General features: G+C 37.6%; 1 protein-coding gene across 1 annotated transcript in view; it reads left to right on the top strand.

The window, feature by feature from the left end:
* The window catches only part of cyst (rho guanine nucleotide exchange factor 18 cysts), a 549,231-nt gene that overhangs the window by 414,891 nt on the left and 108,302 nt on the right, over window positions 1-26,038 (top strand). Inside the window, exons 17-20 of the mRNA XM_067147675.2 lie at window positions 3,157-3,261; window positions 10,437-10,898; window positions 18,272-18,426; window positions 22,914-23,046. Of these exons, the coding sequence (XP_067003776.2) occupies window positions 3,157-3,261; window positions 10,437-10,898; window positions 18,272-18,426; window positions 22,914-23,046 (855 nt within the window). The remainder of the gene's footprint in view (window positions 1-3,156; window positions 3,262-10,436; window positions 10,899-18,271; window positions 18,427-22,913; window positions 23,047-26,038) is intronic.

The following is a 26,038-nucleotide window of genomic DNA, read 5'->3' as shown; positions in this document are numbered from 1 at the left end:
GGAGATGGGTGAACGAAAACCAGAAACTAAGGAATGTACTCGCCAGACTGGCCATCCATGGGTTTCACTATAAAATCTGCCAGAATAAGAAATACCACGAACCATCCATTCGGCTGCAATAAATTCTTTCTTAAATGTTTGGTTATCAGCCTTGTATACCTGAGTGTTTTCAGTGTAAATGATTATATGTAGCTGTCATGCCACAAAGTAGCTTGTTTCAATCATCTTCTCCAGTAATATTATCTTAACTTCATTTTTGGCATAGCCAGAAATTGAACTTGAAGCCTGATTTTCTTCTTCTGGTGCTGTATCCTCACATAAGGTTGTTGGCCATCATGGAATAAGTTTTCCTGTTTCGTGTTTCTGGTATCACAGTGGCCATTATCCACCACTGTCTCAGAGGTTCCACATACAGAAGAATCTTCTCTGCCCACAAGGTCGTTTCCCTTCTACAGAGTAGGGAAAAAAAAGGTCCATTTTAAATTGTGCAACATTGTTGGTCATGGCATCGTAGAGAGCAGAAATGTATGTCATTGTGTAGTGCAGTTTAAAGCATTTTCTGTCTGACGTATAACAGGACCTTGGCAGGTTGTATGAAGCACTGTTTGAATGAACATCGTGTGTATGCAGTCAAACCATTTCAAGCAAGTGGATAGTGTCCTAACAATACAGTGTTTTTCGACAACATTTTGAACTCGGATTGGACAATTTCCATTGTAGAAGACCAAGATGACTGAGGCAGTTTAGAACTACAGCATCTGCATCAAACAACATGCCAGGTGTCCTTAGCCTACCCAGAACATTGTGCCAGTAAGAGCTGATTTTGAGCAAAGTTCACCATGATCAGTTTGTCGAAATTCACAAGCTCTGAGCTTATTGGTTTTTATCTGTGAAGATTTATCTAAGAAGCCAGAAAACATCTAAGAACTGAAAAATAACATTCGAACCAAAATTGATGCAATAATAATATGCTGAGTGAGCGTGAATATGCCAAATCTTGCATTGGCAACATTGGTTGGCCAACTGAAAGATGCCATTTACAAAAAGTGACACGTGTAAGCAATGGTATGAAATTTTCCTTCAAACAGTGTGTGTTAATAACATGTAATTCTAATGTATCATGTTGAAATATAATGTTCCAAATGGGTCATTGTTTCTGCTGTATCCTGTATAATGCATTCTATGATTAGTTGTATCAGACTATATTTGTCCTGATGTGTCTGAAATAGGCTTTTATCTTGCCTTTTGTGAAGTTTGGTATCCAGTATTCAGGTTATAGTGGGTTCAGACCCCACTGTCGGCAGCCCTGAAGATGGTTTTCTGTGGTTTCCCATTTTTACACCAGGCAAATGCTGGGGCTGTACCTTAATTAAGACCACAGCCACTTCGTTCACACTCCTAGCCCTTTCCAGTCCCATCATTGCAATAAGACCCATCTGTGTCCATTCGATGTAAATGCAACTTGTAAAAAAAATCGTGAGGGTCAAGACTTAACATGATTTCCCTGTTTGGTGGAGTACCTCCTCATTGCTGATGTGCTCTACCCATGGGATCTTGAACATTTTGTAATACATCCTCATTTCTCCTGATTTTAAAGTGACAAAGCCTTTTAGCGTCTTTTTTTCGACACTGTGAAAAAGCACTGGTAACGCATAACAGGTTTTCGACACTCCAATGGGTTTCAGAACGAAAGTTATGGTTGCACACAAGATGTTCTATAGCCTATTAGGTGTAAACTGTTATTCTGCCTAGTAAAATAGGCAGGTGGTCATTTTACAGTTTGCTGGGCTGAGTGGCTCAGACGGCTGAGGCGCTGGCCTTCCGATCCCAACTTGGCAGGTTCGATCCTGGCTCAGTCCAGTGGTATTTCAAGGTACTCAAATACATCAGCTCCATGTCAGTAGGTTTACTGACACGTGAAAGAACTCCTGTGCGACTAAATTCTGGCACCTCAGCATCTCCAAAAACCATAAAAGTAGTTAGTGGGACATAAAGCAAAATAACATTATTATTATTATTATTATTATTATTATTATTATTATTATTATTATTATTATTATTATTATTATTATTATTATTATTATTATTACAGTTTAAAGTTCAAAGTGTAACTATTTCTCATTCACAAAATCTGATTTATTTATTTATCTATCTATCTATCTATCTATCTATCTATCTATCTATCTATCTATCTATCTATCTATCCATCTATCTATCTAGCTATCTATCTATTATCTATCTAATCTATCTATCTATCGATTGTCCGACTCGTTGGCTGAACGGTCAGCGTACTGGCCTTCGGTTCAGGAGGTCCCGGGTTCGATTCCTGGCTGGGTCGGGGATTTTAACCTTAATTGGTTGATTCCTACGGCACAGGGGCTGGGGGTATGTGTTGTCTTCATCCTCATCACGACGCGCAGGTCGCCTACGGGAGTCAAATAGGAAGATCTGTACCTGGCGAGCCGAACCCGTCCTGGGATATCCCGGTACTAAAAGCCATACGACATTTCATCTATCTTTTTAAAGGTATAAGTGGCATAACCTCAAGGCATTTGCCGTTTGTCACAGAAATGTAAGCCCAAGCTGGAAGATTCAATCACAGCTCAGTCTGGTGATATTTAAAGGTGTTCAAATATGACAGCCTCATATCAATAGATATATGAAAGTATTTCTACAGGATAACATTCTAACCCTTTGGTATCTTCAAAAACCATGAAAGTAGTTAGTGGAAAATTCTTCTTCCTGGCCCTTTCCTATTTATTCGGGATTGACACTTGGTATGGATTAAACCCAGTTTTATGGCTGGATGCCCTTCTTTATGCCAACTCTGTGGTGAGGGATATATTTGCTATGGAATGTTTCTATGGTAATTGGTAGTGTGAATGGAGATGTGTATATTAAGGCTGATACAAATATCCAGTCCCTGAGTCGAAGGAATTAACCAGGAATTGCACCCAAGGCACTCAGGATCAAAGACTGCTAAACTGACCATTCAGCCAAGAAGCCAGACTTAGTTGTACTACATCATCATCATCATCATCATCATTATTATTATTATTATTATTATTATTATTATTATTATTATTATTATTATTATTATTATTATTATTATTATTACAGAATTGCAACTGCTCATAATATTTCTCTTCTTTTCAGGTAACAAAGAAATTGAAAGAAAAGGAAATCAAACGACAAGAACATATTTATGAATTCATCTTAACAGAGAAGCATCACTGTCTTACCCTCCGAGTTATGCAAAAGGTAACTGTATAATCTATACTAATACAGTAGAAGAGGTTCACCTTTTCAGTACCAAACAATTTTGTTGCTCTGCTTAAGACACAACATGTTTATTTCGGTACCGGTTTCGACACTGGGTGAGTGTCATCACCAGCCGATCTTATAAAGAGGGCCAGAGAACAAATTACACAAGAAAATATGCAGACATGGGATACAGGTCCTCAGCAAAATTACCCTTAAGAATAGGTGATTCATAGATAAAATACAAAGGATGATAGAGCTTAAAAATGAATCTTCAGTTGTTGACAAATTAAAACCTTGAGAGTCTTACGCAATCTAGAAATGAAGATGAGACCACATTTAATGTTAAGTCTCAATCATATAAGTCTTCTGCTACTAACAAGTTAACCTTGTGAGTCTTATTTATGACGATAAGATCACATTAGATGTTGAGTCTTGATTGTATATAAAATATTTTTGTTTAAAACTTGAGTGAACTCTTTAAGAACTTGGTGAATAGTCTTCCTGTGAAAAAATGAAGTTGATCTCATGAAAGCTGTGCATCTCTAAGTAATTGCACTTTGTCTGATTTTTCTAAGCTAGTGTTGTTCCATACTACGAAAGGTGGAGAACATTACAAGTGAAGGCCACTAGTTGTTTGTGTGACTGATGATCCTCAGTCGTATGCGGATCCTGAAGCATAGAGAAAGGAAATGGGATGAATCCTGTCTTATGGTGGTTGCAGTTTGTGTGGGTTTCCTATAAATCTTATATGATAGTGGAAAAGGTAGTCTGTTTATTGTTAAATCCAAAAAATTGATTGGTTTCCGCCAAGGGTGAATTTGATGTGGGGATTGATATTGTTAAGATTTATGAGGGTGGTAGGCACATTAACAGTTCGGTCATCAAGAACTATTAATGTGTCATCAACGTATCTAGCCCAAAAATATATGTTTGCATACGTGTTGTCATTGTCAACTGCAGTGTGCTGTAGAAAATCTAGATAGATTTCCGCCAAGATCCCCGAGGCCAGTGACCCCATCGCCAAGCTGTCTTGTTTGTATATGACATTGTCTAAAGTGAAAAAGTTGTTGTTGATTGCCAGTTTTAAAACGGACATGAAGTCATAAATCTCACGTTTGCTTAAACAACTGTTTGTTCAGGTCCTTTTAAATAATGGGAAATAGTTTTTCGCTCTTAATGCTAGGATACATATTGACATTGTCGAAAGAGTGGAGGGAATGATAGGGTTGAAGTTCAAAATGATTCAATTTCTCAATTAATTCTATAGTGTTTTTGATGGATTTATTTGATGAAAATTTATAATGTTTCTTGAGAAATCTGTGAATAAATTGGGGTAATTTATATAATGGGCTGGGTCGATAGTTAATTATAGGGTGATTGGGGACATCAGCCTTGTGGATCTTGGGGAGTGCTCTTACAGTGGGTAGACCCGGGTTCATATTCGATAATCTTTTTCCTGATCAGTGAAAAGGAAAGAAGTGTTCTTTAAAGTCTGTTTTAGGAGGTGCTGAATTTGCTGGATTGAAAAAATGTTATTATTAAAAAAGTTTTTGTTTTTTCGATGTATTCATCTTTACAAGTAATAAGTAACTAATCTCATTTTGTTCCGTATTGAAGATACAATAAGTAAAATTCTTTCAAGAATAAAATTAATGTGTCCACCTATTCAATACAATTATGTTCTGTAGTGATTAAATCTTACATGAATTATAAACATTAGTTAGGAACATGTTTTGCCCTAGTTTTGGGCATCTTCAGCCTAATACTAATCTTAAGGTCAAGTCTTAAATCTATTAAACATTGGAACTTAAAACTAAATACAATGGTCTTATGCTAATTTTTTTTTCACAAAAGTTGTGCTTTAGGTGATATTTACATAGTTTACAGTATGTACATTAATTAAAAGCCAGAATTTGTGAACAAGGAAGCACCTAAATTATTTTATTTTACAATGACTAGAAAATGTCCAAGTGTAAATTGGATTTCTCGTACCGTATTGATGAAAGTTTATGCAAATGTGTTCACATTGACTAGGGACTGATCACAGCGTGATTCCAAAATTTTTATCAGATGAGCACTAATGAATGATATTAACAATATGTTTCCAACATACATGTTTTAACGTATAAAATATTACCGTCCAACCATGCTTCTTTCTAAACGAATATTCAAACCCAACATGATTGGCTTTATACCACGGTTCCGGTTTGTAACAATATACTTACGACATAGGTGACCATATTATTATTTATAAATTTCATTTTCCGTATTGACAGATTCAAAGTATAGATAAGAAAAGTGTTTTTCCACCAATCAATACACAATTTGTTCCGTATTGAAGATACAATAAGTAAAATTCTTTTAAGAATAAGATGAATTGTGTATTGATTGGTGGAAAAACACTTTTCTTATCCATAGGTGACCATAACCACCTTCGAACGAACCAATTGTAAAACCTTCAACCTAATGTTCATACATACAGTTGGAGAAGCCCCAGTTCACGCTGTGATCAATCCCTAGTCAATGTGAACACATCCTTTCATCCATACAGTAGGAGAACTCCAATTTACACTTTGAACATTTTCTAGTCATTGTAAAATAAAATAATTAAGGTGCTTCCTTGTTCACAAATTCTGGCTTTTAATTAATGTACACACTGTAAACTATGTAAATATCACCTAAAGCACAACTTTTGTAAAAAAAAAAAAAAAGTTAGCATAAGACCATTGTATTTAGTTTTAAGTTCCAATGTTTAATAGATTTAAGAGTTGACCTTAAGATTAGTATTAGGCTGAAGATGCCCAAAACTATGGCAAAACATGTTCCTAACTAGTGTTTATGACTCATGTAGGATTTAATCACTACAGAATATAATTGTATTGAATAGGTGGGCACATTAATTTTATTCTTGAAAGAATTTTATGTATTCATCTTTGTCCATGATTACCATTGTATTTCCTTTGTCCACTTTGGTTTACTATGGAACCTGACTGTACAGTAATGTAAATTACTACCTTTCCGACATTAGCAGCATTTTTCATTGCTCACATGAGTGAAAAATATAAATATCCTCTTTGAAATCACACAACAGTCCATAAGTATATCAAATCAAATCAAATCACAATCTCTTTATTTGCAAATGAGGTGTCTACCTCAGTGGCAAATGGTACACTAAAATACATTATTGTCAAGCACTAAATTTTAAATTAACAAGAGAAGAATAAAATTTTTTCTAGAATACAATAATATACAGGAGCCTCCTTGGCTCAGAAGGCAGCGCGTCGGCCTCTCACCGCTGGATACCGTGGTTCAAATCCCGGTCGTTCCATGTGAGATTTGTGCTGGACAAAGCGGAGGCGGGACAGGTTTTTCTCCGGGTACTCCGGTTTTCCCTGTCATCTGTCATTCCAGCAACACACTCCATTCTCATTTCATAGCATCTATCAGTCGTTAATAAATCACTTTGGGAGTGGCGACCCCATCGTACTAATAGCCTATATCTGCTTCGTTCATTCCATCCCTGACCCGCTCAATGACTGGAAAACAGGTTGTAGGTTTTCATTTTCACAATAATATACAATTTATGCTAACAATTTTTTTCTATTAAACAAACAGATCATCCTTAATAAATTTATATTGTTTACAAAATTCTACTTATAATATCTCCTATACTTACAAACATAGTCAACTCATATACAGTATGTGGAATTACTTCAAATAATACTATGCAACTGGTATAAGATTAAAATTTACATTACATTTATTTATTTTATTTTTTTTACCCATTTTGGAACCTAAGTAGCATAACGACCTGTTGCGTCTTAACCAGAACCCCCTTTTGCCACCACTTTTCAGAGTTCCTGAAGGGCCTTCACAGCTACCGTAGCGGTCCCAGGGCCCTCGACGTCCCCACTGTACTTCACCCCTACAGGCAGTCCCCTACTTTGGCTGTCCAAACTCCTTACACCAGGGGATGGAATTAATTTATTTTTTTAACACACATTTTTTATTTGCAATAGCCTGCACTGGTCGAATGCCCTCTAACATTTCATTTATTTTCCCTGTTGCTGTTTATTGAATACCTGTACAGATTTTCGAAAAGGATCAAACACTACCCCTGGTAAACTGTTCCACTCCTTCACGCCCTTCCCAATGAATGAAAATTTACCCCAGTCGCTTCTGCTAAAATTCCTTCTAATTTTATACTTGTGGTCAGTTCTGCCAATATAATTATTTTCCAACTGAAGCCTCTCACGGATTTCTCCCCATGCTTCTTCTCCTGTATAAGCTCTATATAATCCTATAAGTCTAGTTTTCTCCCTTCTCTTACTTAAAGTTTCCCATCCAAGTTCCTCTAACATTTCTGATACACCACTGTTTCTCCTGAAATCCCCTGTTACAAATCTTGCTGCTTTCCTCTGCACACTATCTATTTCTTTTATTAGGTATTCTTGGTGAGGATCCCAAACACTGTTTGCATATTCCAATAATGGACGAACCATACTTAAGTAACTTTTTTTCTTTTAATTCTTTGTTGCATCCTTTAAGTAGCCTCATTATAACATGTAACGATCTGTATGCTTTCCCAACAATGTCATCAATATGACCCTTCCAGTGCAAATTACTTTCAAATCTCACACCTAAGTATTTGCACTTGCCATCTTTTGGGATAACTACCTCATCCAAAGTATATTCAAATTCAGTTTTAAAGCTCCTGTTTGTAAATGTTGTAACAGTTGATTTGCCTCCATTAACCTTCATATTATTTTCTTCAACCCACTGTTGGATACTTTCAAGGTCCCTTTGTAATTCTGAACAATCCTCAATGTTATTTATTTCCCTATAAACAATTATATCATCTGCATACAATCTTATTTTTGATGTTATATTGTTCCCTAAATCATTTGTGTATATTAAGGAAAGAAACGGACCGATTATACTACTCTGTGCGATTCCCTTCCAAACTTTCTCTTCCTGTGATATATTATTTCCTACTTTGACTTTCTGAAGGCTTGAATTTAGAAATGTTCTTATCCAACGTATCTTACGTCCAATCCTGTTCCCTCCAATTTCTTTAATAATATTCCATGCTCCACTCTATCAATGGCTTTGGAAAGATCTATGGCTATGCAATCTAACTGGCCTCCTGAATCCAACTGATCTGATATGTCCTGCTGAAATCCCACCGGTTGTGCCTCACAAGAAAATTTCTTTCTAAATCCATACTGGCTCCTCATGAACCAATTTATATCATCACATATCCCTCTGATGTACTTTGCTATTAAACTCTCCAGTATTTTACAAACTATACTGGTCAGGCTGATTGGCCTGTAGTTCTCTGGTTTCCTTTTATCACCCTTTCCTTTATAAATTGGTATTATTGTAGATTCCTTCCATTCTTTTGGTATTACACTATTATTTATGACATAGTCAAAGAGAAATTTTAAATAAGGCACTATGTACCACCCCATTGTCTTTAATACCTCCCCAATAATTTGATCTTCCGTGGTTTCCCATTTTCACACCAGGCAAATGCTGGGGCTGTACCTTAATTAAGGCCACGGCCGCTTCCTTCCAACTCCTAGGCCTTTCCTATCCCATCGTCGCCATAAGACCTATCTGTGTCGGTGCGACTTAAAGCCCCTAGCAAAAAAAAAAAAGTAATTTGATCACTTCCTGCTGCTTTTCCTTGCTGAAGCAGTTGGATTTCTCTGAATATATCTTCATTTGTGAATGAGAAGCTTCTTGTTTCCCTATGTGTCTCTCCCTCTCTATCTTCTGTTCTACTGAATCTCTGAATTCCCTACTAAATAGATTTGCTTTCTCAGTATCTGTTGAATAGTGTTCACCCCCTTCTCCCACCATTGTAGGAATTTGGATTCCTTTTTGATTCCTAATATATGAATACATCTTTTTCCATTTCCCTTTGTGGTCATTACCCTCTTGAAGTATGCCATTCATATATTTCTCTTTTGCTGCCTTTTTCACTCTATTCAGTTCCCTCATTAGCTGTTTTCTAGTTTCTCTATTCTCCTTACCCTCTTTGATTTTCCTGTTTACTATTCTACATTTTCTTTTTAATTTCCTTATTTCCCTTGTATAATAAATAGGGTCTGAGGTCATTTTACCCTTCTTAACAGGTACAAATCTCTTCTCTCCTTCCCAAATGATTCCTTTAAATTTAGCCCAAAGTGTATCCACATTACTCCCTTCACTTATCCAACAACTGAATTGTGATTTAAGGTAAGTCCCAAATTCATCAACTTTAGTTTTTCTGTATAATTTCTTGTCTTGTGTGACCCTCTTATTAAGCAATTTTTTGTACAAGTCCTACATCCATTATTACAGCCCTATGGTCACCTATTCCTTCAATTACCTCAGTTTTATCAACAATTTCCCATGGTTTAACCAAGAATACATCTAGCAAGTTGTTGAGATGAGTCGGTTCTTGTACTACTTGTGTAAATCCTCCCTCCCAAATTAACTTATTTGCCAGTTTCTGTTCATGGGCTTCACTTGCAGCTCCATTCCATTCAACTTCAGGCAAGTTTAGATCTCCCCCAATTATTACCATATCATTATTATTGTTTTTATGAGTATAATCTATTATTTTCTGAAATATTTCCATGTCTCTTTCCTCTCTTCCAGGCCTGTATGTTCCTATAATCCCCACCTCCTTCATATTATCACAAACTCCTCTTAACATACCATAAATTAATATAGTGCTTTTTCTGAGGTCCTACCTGGGCTACTGGCCTGAGGGGAAAATGAAATAAAATATAGAATACAATACAATAACAAACATAATAAGAGGTCATTTGTGAAAAGAGGGAGCAACAGAAAGGAGAGACAAAGTTAAAATAGTTTGAACGAGCAAGTGGCAGCATGGTTTGCGTCAAGTAGCTGTCAGCTTGCATTCGGGAGATTGTGGGTTCGAACTCCACTGTTAGCAGCCCTGAAGATGATATTCTGTGGTTTCCCATTTTCACATCAGATAAAATGCTGGGATTGTACCTTAAATAAGGCCACAGTCAATTTTCCCCCCACTCCTAGCCCTTTCCTATCCCATTGTTGCTATGGGACCTATCTGTACCAGTGCGATAGAAAGAAAAAAAAGAAAGAAGAAATAGAAGAAGGATATGTTTGTTTCATAATTTCTCTTTTTTTTCCAGGTGTTCGTCGATGGACTTCAGAAGCACTTTCATTTGGGAAAAGATCTTGAACGGATGTTTCCTCGCCTCATAGATCTAACGGAGATCCATTTGAATTTTCTTCATTCCTTACGTCAGCGGCAGAGAGAGTCACCTATTATCGACACAATAAGTGATATTCTTCTAGAACAGTTTTCGGGAAACTGTGCTCAGAAACTCAAATCGGCATATGGTGAATTTTGTAGTAGACATAGAGATGCAGTGGACATGTACAAAAATTACTTACATGATAGGCGATTTGGGGAGTTTGTGCGACATTGTCAGACTAATCCTTTACTTAAAAAGAAAGGTATTCCTGAGTGCATTTTGTTCGTTACCCAGAGGCTGACAAAGTATCCGTTACTCATAGAACCACTTATTAAAAGTGCCAAAGACAATAAGGAAGAACAGGAGAAGCTCACCAAAGCTCTTGCTCTTGTAAAAGTAAGTATTATATGGTGATAAATTAGAATTTATTTTTGGTACTGTTCAAACTTTGCTGGAATTCAATTTTATAGAAGTAAACCTTTTCATTATAGATTATAAGCTGTACTATAAATGTGTGTGCACCTGTCCATCTTCTGTCCCTTATTTTTCTCAGGTAGTTACATAATGCTTTAACCTATTATGTGTTGAGGTTGAGAGATCATGCCAAATGATCTGGTATAGTATGATATAATAATTTGCTGAAAATGATGGTACAGCTATATGAAACGGTTGTGACTTAGTGTAACAGAGGTGGGTGGATATTAGATTACTAGAAGACTGAGAACTGTTGTCTGGGTGGCGCTTTAGGATAAGGATTCACATGCTCCCTTGTTTGTTATCCACGAAGAGTTTTGACTCCCATTAGAGATATATGCATCCAGATCTGTGATCAAACACAGCCTTGTTCATACTACACTCAACTGATAATGCACTGTTGCGTTAAGACATAGATGTTTATTGCCCTCACTCAGTTTGGTGTGTGGTCTCGGTATTGCTGTTCATTCTTTCACCATGTATTCAGTGGACAAGTACGTGTACTTTTGAGTTAGATGTACTTGTACGTTTTTTTAAGAAGGCATGTGGTTGCTGCATTCAGTACTGTCATCATAACCTCAATATTGTTCACATTGCTGGTGATACTTTTGTTGTTCAAATGGAAACTAACTCAATTACCTAAATGGACCAACAGCTTTGGGTGGATTAGTCCCTTTAGGTGGTTGATGGTTCCCTGAGCAGAGGAAATGCCACCTGAATCCATAATGCAGCATCTCTTCTCCATGTTAGGGGTGGCTGCGGTTCTTATGATGGGCAACAGCGGTGTAGAAGGTTGTCCGAGAGGGATGATCGCATGGGTCACAATGTCAAGGACTACTGCATGGGAGAAGGCAGTGGTAAACCACTCCTGTATTTTACTGAGAATAATATCTCCCTGTAGTTTGGTGTTGGACACCAAGGACTAGGCCCACCACTTAAAATTGTGGATCAGCGACAGACCCGTGTGACAGGCCGGTCAGTTACAATTACTGTCACAACAGTATAGTTCATTGTTGAGAGGTAAAATAAATAGGATAAAGGCACCCTGCAGTGACGTGGTGGCAAGATTTGGTTGACTTGAGAAGTGGGCAAATGTTACTAGCATTACCTGGATGGTGTTGGTGAAACACAAGAGTTCAGGACACAAGTCTTGATTCCCTCAATGTAGGCACCAAGACAGGAAAAGCATGTGAATTACCTGAGGCATTAAAGGGTCAAAAGATTGACTTCTGTGCAATGCAAGAGACCAGGTGGAGTGGTGTCAAAGTATGTAACATTGGGGAGGGCTATAAGATCATATATAATTACAGCCCAAGAACAACTAATGGCATAGGATTGGTTGTTAGTAAGAGATTTTGAGACTACTTTGCTGAGGTAGAGCAATATGACGACTGCCTAATGAAGATAATTCTGACTACAGAAGCAGGGAAGATTCATGTCTTCTCCTTCTATGCTTCATAAACTGGCTGCTCTCAGACTATGAAGGGTAATTTTTGGAACATGCTTGCCAGTGAAATCGAATATGTGCCTTGATGAAACATGCTAATCATCCATGGTGATTTCAATGGACACCTCAGTTCAACAACAGAAGGCTACTGATGTCATGGAAATTATGAAATTGGTAACAGAAATTATGTTTCTGAGAAAATCCTAAATTTTGTATAGGCCAGTGATTTGGTTATTACTGATACATTTTTTTAAGAAGCGACATTCTCATCTGTGGACATACTACAGTAGTTCTAGAACAAGCCAGATAGATTTTATTCTTGTCTGACATAGTGACCTAAAATTCCCTTATTGGGACAGTGGTGGCACTGATCCAATGATCATTCAGTTATACATCAAACCTCCACCATTAAAGAAAGAAGAGTGAAGTGGTCCAACGAGAATGAAATGGTGGTTACTAAGAAAAAAAGGAAACTGCTATCATTTCCAGCATCACCCTACCACCTACTAGTGATGTACTTCTCTAAAGAAAGATGTTCATTCAGTTGCTCAAGAACAACTTGGTATCATAAAACCTGGATGCCATAGGATAGACATTTATTGTGGTTGTGGACTGAAGAGGTAAACAACAAGGTCCACACAAATAAGAAACTCTATCAAGCGTTTCTCTAGTCAAAGACAGAAAAAATCAGCAAATAAGGCACTCGCAGCAGCCAAAGCAGCTCATCTCAATGTAATCTATAAGAAACTTGATACAGCAGCTGACAAGCGAGGCATCTATCGACTACCTATACAAACAACAGCATAAAAGTACAGCCAACATTGAAAAGTCCTGTAGCATCAGTGATGAGAAAACAGCAAGTTCCTTGGAGACTGGAAGAGATCATTGGATCCCTGGAGACCAGAGTTAAACGAGGAAACACACTGTCATCGATGTTGTTCGGTGTAGCACTGGTGAAGTTATCAGACAGTGGAGGGCAACAAACGACTAGATGGGGATACCAAAGAGACACATGGGAGATAAGGGATAAGAGAGCACAGGCAGACTGCCTAGCTTTTGCGGACAACATAGCCTTAGTAAGTAAAGGCGGAAACACACTACTGTCACCTCACGTGAGTTCATGCATATCGTCCCGCAATCTAACCTGTCCAGAAAGATGTGCTACACCTTTTCCGCACTGTACGAAAAGTAGAATGATCACACTGCAGCTTGTGACATGGCTGTTCACATCGGCTGACGTCGTCATGACGTAGAATTTCAAAATTGACCCAACTTGCTGAGCAGTTGACTTCTTCACCTAGTTTCTCTGATCATAGCCGATCACTAAGATACCAACCAGCTTAGCCATCAGACATGTAATCTTCTGCTTTGCATCACAAATGTATCTCATTATTTTACAACTCCCCATCTTCTGGTACCATGTGTTCTGTATGCTTAAGTTGTTTCACATGCAGAAATCAATTAATTTGTCCTCTTCAGAGTTTCTGTTCACAAAACAATGAAGTCTAATGATTTTTTCCAAACCTTGTCTCTACCAACTTGGGCATTCAGATCATCCATAATGATGGTGTTCTCCTTTGTTATTTGTTCTTCAAGTTCGATAAGGAACAGTCCTTTCTCATTTGTGGTACGTACTACGTGAGGTGTATATACTAGGAATAAAGTGTGATATCTTCTTTCCACAGCCATTCCACTTCGTCTCACACAACTCCAGTATTCCAAGCTTATGTCTGTCCATAAGGTCTATGAGTTATTCACAATTGTTAGTGAGAGTGAGAATGTTGACTCAGAACCATATTGGGTAACATATGTCTAGCCGGACTGAGTGGCTCAGACGGTTGAGGCGCTGGCCTTCTGACTCCAACGTGGCAGGTTCGATCCTGGCTCAGTCCAGTGGTATTTGAAGGTGCTCAAATACGACAGCTTTGTGTCGGTAGATTTACTGGCACGTAAAAGAACTCCCGCGGGACTAAATTCCAGCACCTCGGCGTCTGCGAAAACCAAAAAAGTAGTTAGTGGGACGTAAAGCAAATAACATTATTATTATTATTATTATTATTATTATTATTATTAACAACATATGTCTATTCCTGCACCTCCGACAAACTTCGGGTTGTTGGCCGTTCATAATTTCGTGAGCTGCATGAAAAGTTGCTGTCACAACTGGTAATTCTAAAATTTTTACATTCATGGATGGTCATCATCATCATCATCATCATCATCATCATCATTCGGTGGCTGGGCTGAGTTTCTCAGACAGTTGAGGCATTGGCCTTCTGACCCCAACTTGGCAGGTTAGATCCTGGCTCAGTCTGGTGGTATTTGAAGATGGTCAAATACATCAGCCTTGCGTTAGTATATTTACTGGCACGTAAAAGAACTCCTGTGGGACTAAATTCCGGCACCTCACCATCTCCAAAAGAATCGCTAACAGTAGTTAGTGGGACGTAAAGCAGATAACATTATTCATTCAGTGGCAAACTGCCTCACTCCTCATCTTGCCTAATATGCATTTTGGGGCCACCACTGGCTTTCGTAGTTTCCCTATAATCAAATAAACTTTGGTGGTGCTATCTGAGGTTCCAACCAGCCTCTGGGCTGATGATCTTACATTTATTATTATTATTATTATTATTATTATTATTATTATTATTATTATTATTATTATTATTATTATTATTATTATTATTTAAATTTTAAGTAATTATTTTCTAATGGGCTATTTACATAATACAGTTAACTAATAGAGTTTTCTATTGGAATTAATCATTTTAAAACAACTGTAAGGATACCTTATGTTTATTTTGTTGTTAATGTGAGCCCGGATTTCCATGCACTATCAAATCTCAAAATATGCATGCATTCATGTACTATCATGGCAAAACTTGCACAATAAACTGGAAACTATACACTATGAAGATATTTATTGACTGTCTACAATTATGGGCAGGTAACTGGAAGAGCATTTGTGATACATAGGCCCTCAAACATTGTACAAAAACTTTCTCCAAATTGTCTTGATTTAAGCTCATCCCTTTATCTGTCAGCACATTCTTAAGCACAGAAAATGACCTTTCTCCATCAATCACAAGAAGTGACAGGTGCATATTTAAATAAAGACATTTGGGACAAATTGTCAGATTGTACGTCTTTGCATTTTCACCACAATACATCTTTTATAAGCTTGATGAATTCAAAATCAGGAGTTGAACGGATCACTTTGTTCAGCTTGTCTCTAGCTGCTGCAGCTACTCTCTGTGCGATGATTGCAGATGATGTCTTCAATAACTGCTAAAGATTGAAGCTGCGATAACATAGATGTGTGATGAGTGAGAGTTCCAGGTAGGAAATTCCAGGATAATAACGGAAGGTTCAGTGCAAAACCAAGGTTTGTAAGCTGCTATCTCAGTAACGTGGTGTCACAGAAGTGTGATACAAGTTTTGTTTTGTTTGTCTAACATAGAAGATAAAATTAGCCGTCATTTAGTAATGCACAGTTTATAGCAATTAAAAATGGGATAACGTATTCCTAAGAATTGCAGAGCTTGATGTGGGGCCTTCCGGCTTACATCAATGTTTACTCAAGCAACACATAAAAAAGTGCTGGGTTAATTGGTTTATAAGATCTCTACCGTATGTACTAACTTCTGTCGTCAGATAGGATGCCAAAAATACATTCTCTTCGTCTCTCAATAACAGACATAGGCCTACTGTATAATGTGAAAGAACTGTTCCAAATTCTGCAAACCAACATTCATTAATGGCAAGTTAACATTATACACTAGTGTCCAAAAGTTAAGCATAATCACTAAATGAGGCCATACCGCCTGATAAGAATGTCAGACGGATTGCTGAACAAACAGAAGCTGACTCGCACACCATATGTCACACAACTTGTCCAAGAAAACAGTGTCAGAAAAAGGTTCTGATAGCTGAGGTACACCTTTGACAACAACTAACAAAACTTGGCAGTGTCTTCCACAAGAAAATATGCTGTTAATAGGGTGTATGGTTACCCCTAACAGCCACACATGCTTCACAGCGACGTGGCATGCTCTCTATCAAATGGTCCAAGAGCTCTTGTGGCACTCGATCCCATTCCTCCGAAAGGGCAATGCAAAGGTCTTGGAGGGTCCTTGGTGGAGGCTTACGGGATGCAATTTGCCTCCCCAATGCATCCCAGGCATGTTCTATAGGATTCAGATCCGCAGACCTCGCTGGCCAATCCATGCGATGAATGTCTTCCCCAGCCAGAAATTCATCCACCAGAGCAGCGCGGTGCGGTCGGACATTATCGTCCATTAAGAGGAAGTCTGGACCAACCACACCTCTGAAGAGTCGAACGTGTGGTCTCAGTACCTCGTCCCTGTATCTCCGAGCGTTAACAGTGTTCCTTGGATCACCCATGAAGATGTGCAGGTCCGTACGGCCATGCAACATGATGCTGCCCCACACCATGACGCCACCACCATCATACTGGTCCCGTTCCACGATGTTCCTGTGGTTGTATCGGCTACCCGGTTCTCTCCAGATTAATGTGCGACGGGAATCGTTCTGCAAACTGAAGCGGGATTCATCTGTGAAGAGCACATGCCTCCATTAATTCATGGTCCAGTTTCGATGTTGATGGCTCCACAGTAAACGGGTCCGTCTCTGTGCTGGAGTGAGCGGGACGCACACCGCTGGATGTTGGGCAAACAGCCCTGCTGTTCTGAGCCTTTGGTACAGTGTGCTGGGAAACGGCAGCCCCTGCAATGGCTGCAAGTTCCACCGACAATTGTCTTGCAGGTGCACTCCGATTTCGTCAGGCAGTTAAGTCCAGATATCGGTCCTGCTGTGGGGTGGTTACCCTTGGTCGACCTGGTACTGGCCTATGACTAACATCTCCTATATCTCAAAATCATCTCCAAAGCCTGGAAATGACACTTTGTGGCACATTCAAGGATACAGCGACTTCGGTCTGGCCTGCTTCCAGGTGGCCGAGTATTCTACCCTGCAAAACAGGGTCCAGATGGCATCATTGTACCATTATGTTATCACGTTCACCATGAAGCTACACTCCGCACACTATAACAGGGCAAACACGACTGAGGGAATATGGGGCGCAGGCACTGGCTGCGTTTACCTTGTGGTTACGCTGCTGGTCAAAGCAGGGAACACTCCTCTCCTATACAGAGCGAAAACGTAAGGTTGGTAGGTGCATATGTTTTGCGATTTGCGGTCATTTCCTGTTGTTTAAAGAACAAGAAAAGTGTCATAAGTGTTACAATTGTGTTGACTTCTTGCCATTTTTGTGTAGGCTGATGATGACATGGACAGATGTCAAAACTGGTCCCTTAATAAATTAAATATGTTGCTACATTGATTCGTGCAACAGTGTTATTGTATTGAAAAGGTGGAACATTTTTCTCTTTTTAGCATTGTAACTATTTCCTGTTGCCCTGCTTACTCGTAACTTATGTTTAACTTTCAGACACTAGTGTATATGCGCCAAAGTCAGAAGAAAAGTCATATTATGCAGTATAAATGACCAAATATTCGCTATTAAATCCAAAATCTTCAAAATATGCATTATGCATAAATTTTCTCCTAAAAAGGCCAAGACATGCAAACATGCAGGGAAAAGGAATGGTTATTTGGAATCATTAAGTCATAAAACGAATATTTGCAAAGTTTGTGAAGTGTAAGCAGCTTATTTAAAAACATGCATTTGCATGGAAATCCAGGCTCTATTAATAATGTTGTTAGAATACTAAGCTTTGAATATTTTGTGTTTTGGTATATAAGAATATTTATGAAGCATTTAAATTTAATAATATATATTTACATTACTTGTACATGTCTGCAGGAAATACTGGTAGAAGTAGACGCTCAGGTTGCAGAAAAGGAGAAAGAAGATCGCAAACTGGAGATTTACAACAGGATTGATGCAAAATCTTTCACAATTCATCGAGATAACAAGTTTAAAAAGGCTGATATTCTTTTAAAAAATAGAAAATTGAGGTATACTATTTGTTTCCCAGTTCTCAGTTTATTGTCTCAGATGCTTGTGGCTTAGAAATATATATAAACTCAGAAGTCTAATGTTTCTATAATTGTGAGATAAATAATGAATAATTTAATGCATTATGTTCTGATAAGTACTGGTATTTAAAATTGAATTCCTTCCATAATAACCAAAGAGTTGTAAGCAATTGCCCCTTTGGTATATTATATTAGTATGCTTACTGCAAAACAGTGTTTGTAAAAGAATTAGTAGTTTGTTGTTTTCTTTAATATTTCTTAAATATTTGGTCGTACTGAAGAAGAACCTTTCTGAGAAGCAAGAAAAGATATTGCAGAAATGGTAGTAAAAGAGAATTCAATGATTGGAACACATGAAGGGTATTAAAAAAAAAAAAAAGGTCATTGTATAAGGAACCTGTGCAGGTAAATTTTCAGATCGCAAAGTTCAGTAGACTGAGTTTGGATGTGTAGTCAAGAAGTGAAGAAAATTATTAATGAACTATATTGTCAAAAAGCAGCAGAGTGAGATGATTCAGTCGGAAATGGTCAAACTGAGGAGTAAGATAAGAATAAAATAATTTCAAAATGTAATAAATAAGGTAAGGCACCTTCCAGTTAGTTGGATGGAAGTATCAATTGTATCAGTACACAAGTAATGGAACAGGAAGTGTTTACAGGCACTATGGGAAAGGAAAATCTATCATTGGTGCAAAATAGATGAATATTTCTGCATCACTAAACACTTTCCTACTCCTCTTAACTTCTTCTGTTTCTATACCTATTTCTTATCTGAATTATCTCCTGTCTTCTTTCACGTCTCTGTTCCATTATTACCGAACTCATTTGTCTCAATCACATGACACCATTATGAATCCCTCTGGTTACTGTTCCCATCTGTTGCTTCTATTGCTTGCTATTTTTATACCTGTTGCTACCAGGATCACTAAGAGGTTTTTAGGCCATGTTTTCAATACTTGCGTGATAATGGAGCAGTGCTATGGGGGGGGGGGGAATAAAGACTTAAGCTTATGTTTGATCTAGATAAGGCTTGTGACGGAGTACTAAGAGAAAAAAATATTCGCCAAATCAATGTCTTGTGGCTCATGTATAACAGGAGGTCAAATACATTTATACTGACAATTGATTATAATTTATGGTAGAATTCAAAGTAGTTAAAGCATCAAAATCTTAAAAACCTACTTAACCCATTCAATGCCAAACCCATATATATATACGTTATTGAATGCCGTGCCTCGTCTGCCAAACCCTATATATATGTTTTGGTGCAGTGTGTACTTCACCAATCTCATAAATGAACGGGGTATAGCGTCATGCTTTGAAATTCCGTGGAAATGCTCAAAGAAATTCTGTACAGTAGATATACCACTCCATTTTGCGTGTTTTGAAACCAGTCTGATGTTATTTCAGCTTCGTTGGAGTGGAACATCTGTCCCACTAACATGTACCCATCATGGCGTCTTGAAGTATACATTCATTTCTTGCTAACGAAGGAATTGAATGTTTCCTCATAAACAGTGATTCTGGAGAGAGATATTTTGATAATAAAGATGGAGAATATAGGGGGCGATATTGAACTACAAGAAAGTGTGACACAAAGTAGAAATGATGAATCTCATGCGGAATTGTCACCCTCTTCTCAGATAAATTCTTTTTTCTCCAAATGTTAATGATTTTGATAATACCAGGTCTTGGATCAACAATTTTATATTGTATTTCAGTAATAATATCACTGAGCAGAGTAGCCGTGCGTGTTAACGTGCTACGGCTATGGAGCCAAACTCTCAATTTGGCAGGCGAGTGGGTTCAAAACCCACCATCGGCTGTCCTGAGAATGGTTTTATTTCCTTGTGGTTTCCATTTTCCACTCCCAAGCAAATGCCGGGACAGTTCCTATTCATAAGCCACAGCCAATTCCTTCCACTTCCTTACCCAGTTTCATTCACTATCAATCATTTCACATTCATTATCTTCTCAACTGAGGTTTGCATCAGGAAGGGCATTTGGTCGTAAAAATATGCTGTAAAATATAATATCACTTCATCCCCGACCCCGTATTGGGCTGCGGGGCTAAGGGGACAATATGCAATCCATTAATAGCAATAGAAAAAAATTACCTGTAAAAGTGCTTCTTCCGTAAAAGAAACGTGGCCCACAGGGTTTGCCTGGTCATCAAAACTCGGCAGTGAAAAGGTTAAATTTTTATCCCAAGTTGTAAAATGGCAGGTTTATAGTCATTATGGTGGAAGTGCTGTAAGTAGGGCTGTCATATTTCATACAGAATAAAGAGGAACATACATACTGGCATTGTACTTTTGATACCACAATGAATCAATAGATCAAAAATGTCATTAACTCTTGTTTAGTTAACTTCTTATTTATTTCCATAACACCAAGTACATATTTGTATCACTCACTAATACAATTATTATGATTTGAGTTTTGTATATATATATAAACAACTGAACATTTTTCACTTGGGCATGCACTTTTCAGCACATTTTTATTAGGAGTACTGTTTGATAAATATCACTACAACCTTCATCGTAATTGAAATTAGTGTAGAGTCCATCTTTTCGTAGATCAGATCTGCTTTGCTCATCCTTCCATTTAATGTTCAGCTGCTTGCTACTGGACGTTTCAAGTGTTAACCAGATATGGAAAAAAGAAGAATAATAATAGGGAAAACTTTCACAGTAGGCCAACACAGTTTTGACGTTGCATCCCTGACAACTGTCATTACGTTTGCTCTAGCATGTACAACAGACGATACATAGTCAGCACAATAGAAAATTTTCTACTAGATTAAAAAAATACAAGCCATCATTTTTAAAATTGGAACTTTTTCTGTTTACAATCTGCTCTGTATATGGAACAAAATGGGGAAGTTTTGTACTTTTCCAGCTAAAACCGTATATTTGGCAATCCTAGTTGTAAGTAGTTTTGCTTTTGCTGATAATTTAATTGTAATGGTAGACAGTTCCAAAAATTTATGAAAAAATATTCTTCCAAGACAGGAATATAACAAGAGAAATTTATTCAAGATGTAATAAATAGTTTGCTTGAAAGAATTAAGTTAGCAAGTGATGTTCTTCTTACGCCCCTGTTTTGAAGTTAAGAGTAGTAGGAAAGTTCTGTATATTGATAGATTTGCAGAATGAATGCCGAACAGTATAACATTTTAGAATTAAAAAAATGTGTGTTCTTCTGTTAATTCAAATGGCCAAAATATTGAGTTTAGAACAACTCCAGAACTTTAGGAAAACTTTAAAAACATTATTCATAATATGACTGCAAAGCCAACAAGATGGATATATGAGGCTGTAATGCTGTCAGTGTTTATTCCAAATGTATTTTGTTGCTTGATTTTTCCACATTTATTCTAAAAAATATTATTTTATGTGCTGAGCGTTTTGTTTCAATCCTAAGCCCAAATAATTACAATTACAGATAATCATAGGTCCCAAAATAACATAAGTTAGCAGAAAGTTTCTACACATTTTAGTTCATATGACAAAATAAAAAAGATATCCAAGCCTCTTTAGTGAATTTGCTACAAATTTCTGTTAAATATATTTCCTTGTACGTAAATAATTTCTCCCTATTATGTTGTTCTCAAATTACTCAAAGCTAGCCAAATGGAGAATAGACCAATTGAGAAAGTGATTTACTTACACAAGGATGTAGAAGACATTTATAGTAGATCATAGAGTATGATGATACAGTAGAAATATTTTGTTATTATTCATTGAGAAAAAGTCTGGAATAAGGTGTTCTGATTGGGATAGGTACAGTGGAGAGAGAGAGAGAGAGAGAGAGAGAGAGGGTGGGGGGGTGGGGAGGTAATTACAGGAACTATGAATTGTACCTATGATTTAATTATCCACTGTTTGGAGATTAGTTTACTCAGGACTTGAAAAAAAAAGTAATCTGTTGATGACTTTCTCAGTGAAACACTTTGAAAGCAACAGTGGGAGTACCATGCTTGGAAAGAAGAAGATAGTTGTTTTGTGTTGTGGTTCTATGGTTGTTCATCTCACCCATGGGCAGGTGTGATGATGCAAGTTTGATATAAGATTTGCACTGAAGTTGTTGGATTGCATTTGAAGAACAGTCCTGCAGTCTGTGGTAGAGTTAATTTTTACTGTTTGGTAAAATGAAAGTAGAATTATTTTCAAAGCAGTCATAGGTTTTAAAAAATTGTAAATTTGGACTGTTGAACAACAGTAAGAGCCACTTGGAAGTGCAGGTTAGTAGAGCTGATACGGGGTCAATATAGACTTAAAACTGGGAGGCGTCTGCGTGTCATTGTGGAGTAGCTTACTAGTTGATTCTTGCTGATGAAGAAGGGAGGTTTTCTGTTGTTCCCTTGTCTAGGTAAACATCCTTCCTTTCTACTATTTTTTCTTGTTTGACAGCTTCCTAAGATACATCTTTTATCTGTCAATTATCATGTTTGGTTTCAGGTTTGAAGGTGTTGCAATGTTGATGCAAGGCAGGGGTAAAATGCAAGTGGTACTTGTCATAGTTCTGTCAGATGTCTTGTTCTTTCTCCTGGAAAACAACCACAAGTATTCATTTTTTACTCCTGACAATAAGGTATGTTTTTTGTATAGTTATTAGTATATAACAGTCTGAAATGATCTAATATTTGGTTTATAGGTTTTACCACTAGGACTATGAAGAGTATTTTTTTCCTGACTTGAAATAATTTTTGAAAATGTATGATACGCATTTCGTACATTTTATTGTAATAGGTAAAAATGACCCTTTCTATAGTTTGATATAATCTTACTGCTGTATTTATTTCCATTTTCATGAAATAAAACATGTCTACTGTGTTTTTATGTGATAATATTTAGGTCAGGATCATCCTGCTTCCGTATGTAACAGTAAACGGTACTACCTGTGATTGTCTGACCGAGGGTCTGGCGGCCACTACCAAACCAGGCGAACTAAGGGAGAACCAACGGCTGCAGGCAGAGGAGTTCTCCCTTAGCAGGTTTGATGAAATCTGTATGTAGGAAATGACACACAAATTTATCACAATGCTGCTGCCTTGCAGATTGGTTAGAGGATTATCAAAGGCTAAGGAAGTTTACCCGGACAGAAAAACCTCACCTTGTGTTAGGCCCAGCATGCCAGTAAGGGGAGAAAAAATATTGTCAAATTGCTTTTAACAGTAAAATGAGCCTCGGATGTAAACAGATCATGGAGAAGCACTAGGAAAAAGGAAAGGACGTCATCTTTATTTTCTCAGATATTGAGAAGCCTTATGACAGTGTACAGAAACAAACAATCTGGGAATATCTTGAGAATACTGTAGATATGCTTTAACTAATAAAGTCAAAATGCTGTATGAACATTGCCAGAGCTGTGTTCAAATAGGGGATGGATATTCAATGTGGTTTGAGACTAGGCAGGGTATACAACAAGGCAGTGCACTATGGCCACTTCTTTTGATCATTGTAAGGGACAAGATAATGAAAAGAGTTAAGAGACTCAACAACTACTCTAAATTTAAAGCTGTTGCCTTTGCAGATGATGTAGTGATATGGGGTGATAGTGAGGCTGAAGAATAACAGAAGCTGAATGACTTGAATGCTACATTCAAGCAATTTGGTCTCAAGATAAGTGGGTCCAAAACGGCAGTGTTGCCTGTTAGTTGACAGAACATCCCTACTAACATCACTCTAGGTGGATCAAAGTTGGAAGAAGTACATCAGTTCCATTATCTTGGCAGTGTAGTAACAACAGATAGCTAGCCAACTGCAGAAATCACTAGTAGAGTACAGAATGGAGCACAGTTTTATCATTTGTGAGAAAACTTCTTTGTACCAGTTGCCACATACAGTCTATAAACCTGCATCCAAACTAACAGAAATATCAGCAAACTACATGCAATAGAAGTGAAGTTCTTAAGAACTATGGTTCAGAAAACAAGGAGGGACAAAATAAGAAACAATGAGATACACAATTGTGTCCAAGTGAAAAAAACCCATAGTGAGGACTGTGTTGAAGCCAGGCTGAATGGTTTGGTCATCTCAAAAGAATGGACCACAAAGAACAGCTAGAGTTTGGTTTGAGAAGGAACTCTAAGGCAAAAGATCAAAAGGTCGGCCAAGGAAGAGATGGATCGATCAGATTAAAAATAATTTAGCGGGATGAGGTCCGGTTTTGCAGCAGGTTATGAAAGAAGACCTACAGGGATGGAAGTAAATGGAGAGCGCTCATTCACCACAGCGGGGAAACCGGAGCTGGTTCAAGATGATGATGATGATGATGAATATTTGTACATGTCTACCTATTACTGTAATGCTATTGTAATATGATTAGAACTGATTTATCCCTATAATGCCCGGCGTCACAAATTTGTCACACGACTTTCAGATGCTATCAGAAGCTATAATACATCTCTTTTATTCTTCCCGGACCACAGTTGAAGAAAATATCCACCAGAGTATGTTCACGACTGTGTGACAAATGTGCTACACTGGGCATTAAAAATTAAAGAGATGTATTATAGCTTCTGATAGCATCTGAAAGTCGTGTGATAAATTTGTCATGCCGGGCATTATAGGGTTATCTTGCATATTCATGGCAAAGACATCATCTGCAGTCTTTTTTGGTGGGGGTTCGCCAGCAAGACCACTAATCTGCATCATTGCTATTTTGACATTCAGTGGCAGGGCCTGTAGGGAAACCTGGAGCATAATATCCACCTTTTTGAGAACATACCTAACTCTTTTAGAAATAATTCTATGGGTACAGAGTTTTCCAATCCAGGGTTGTTCTTCTAAATAATGACTGCAATTATAGTTTCAGCATTTAGCAGTCCAGAGAATACTTTAAATGGACAGTGTTTAGACTTCCCTGTATAAAGTCCATACCGTTTGCCTATAAAATCAGTGCCTCTCTTATGTAAGTTATAATCAGTCATCACCACAGGTATTTTTTTTTTTTCCCACTCCTGTACCTGCATCAATATTGTTGTTGTGGTGAATTGTCAATTACACTACCTATCTACCCAGGTTTAAGTTCATAAGAAGTTATAATCATATCTTTGGAAAATTCATATAGACTCTAAAGCTTTTCATTTCCTAGTTCTGGCAGCACCCCCTTCTTGAAACACGTTGTTCCTGAACATGTTATGATCCTTTAGTAAGTCCTCATTAACTAAGTATGTTATGTTCAGTACTCCTCTTAGAAGCAATTGACCATTGTGCAACATCAGTGGAAGAATTAGACACACAGTAGGGCCTTTCTTGTGCACTCTAACATTGCAGGTTCTGAGAGTCTGCAAGTCAAAATATTTAAATCCTACACTTTACAGGTTTACTCTTGATGTGTGAGGGCCATTCATAAATTAGGTTTCCCTATTAAAAAATTTAAAAACATAGTTACATGAAAATCTTTGTCACCCGCTACAGCAATGTTGGAGCTATTTTTTTGACATAATCACCACCAGAATTGAGACAACTTTTGTATGTTGGTGTCGTAGAAGTCTACTGCCTGGGAATGAAACTAGCATGTGATATTTGTCTTCAGCTCTTTGTCTGTGTGAAAATGTTGATCGTAGGACAGGAATTTC

This window comes from Anabrus simplex, chromosome 5 (genome assembly GCF_040414725.1).
Source record: "Anabrus simplex isolate iqAnaSimp1 chromosome 5, ASM4041472v1, whole genome shotgun sequence".
Classification (NCBI taxonomy): Eukaryota; Metazoa; Arthropoda; class Insecta; order Orthoptera; family Tettigoniidae; genus Anabrus; species Anabrus simplex.
Note: the sequence above shows the minus strand (reverse complement) of the source record. Positions and strands in the feature narration are given on the sequence as shown.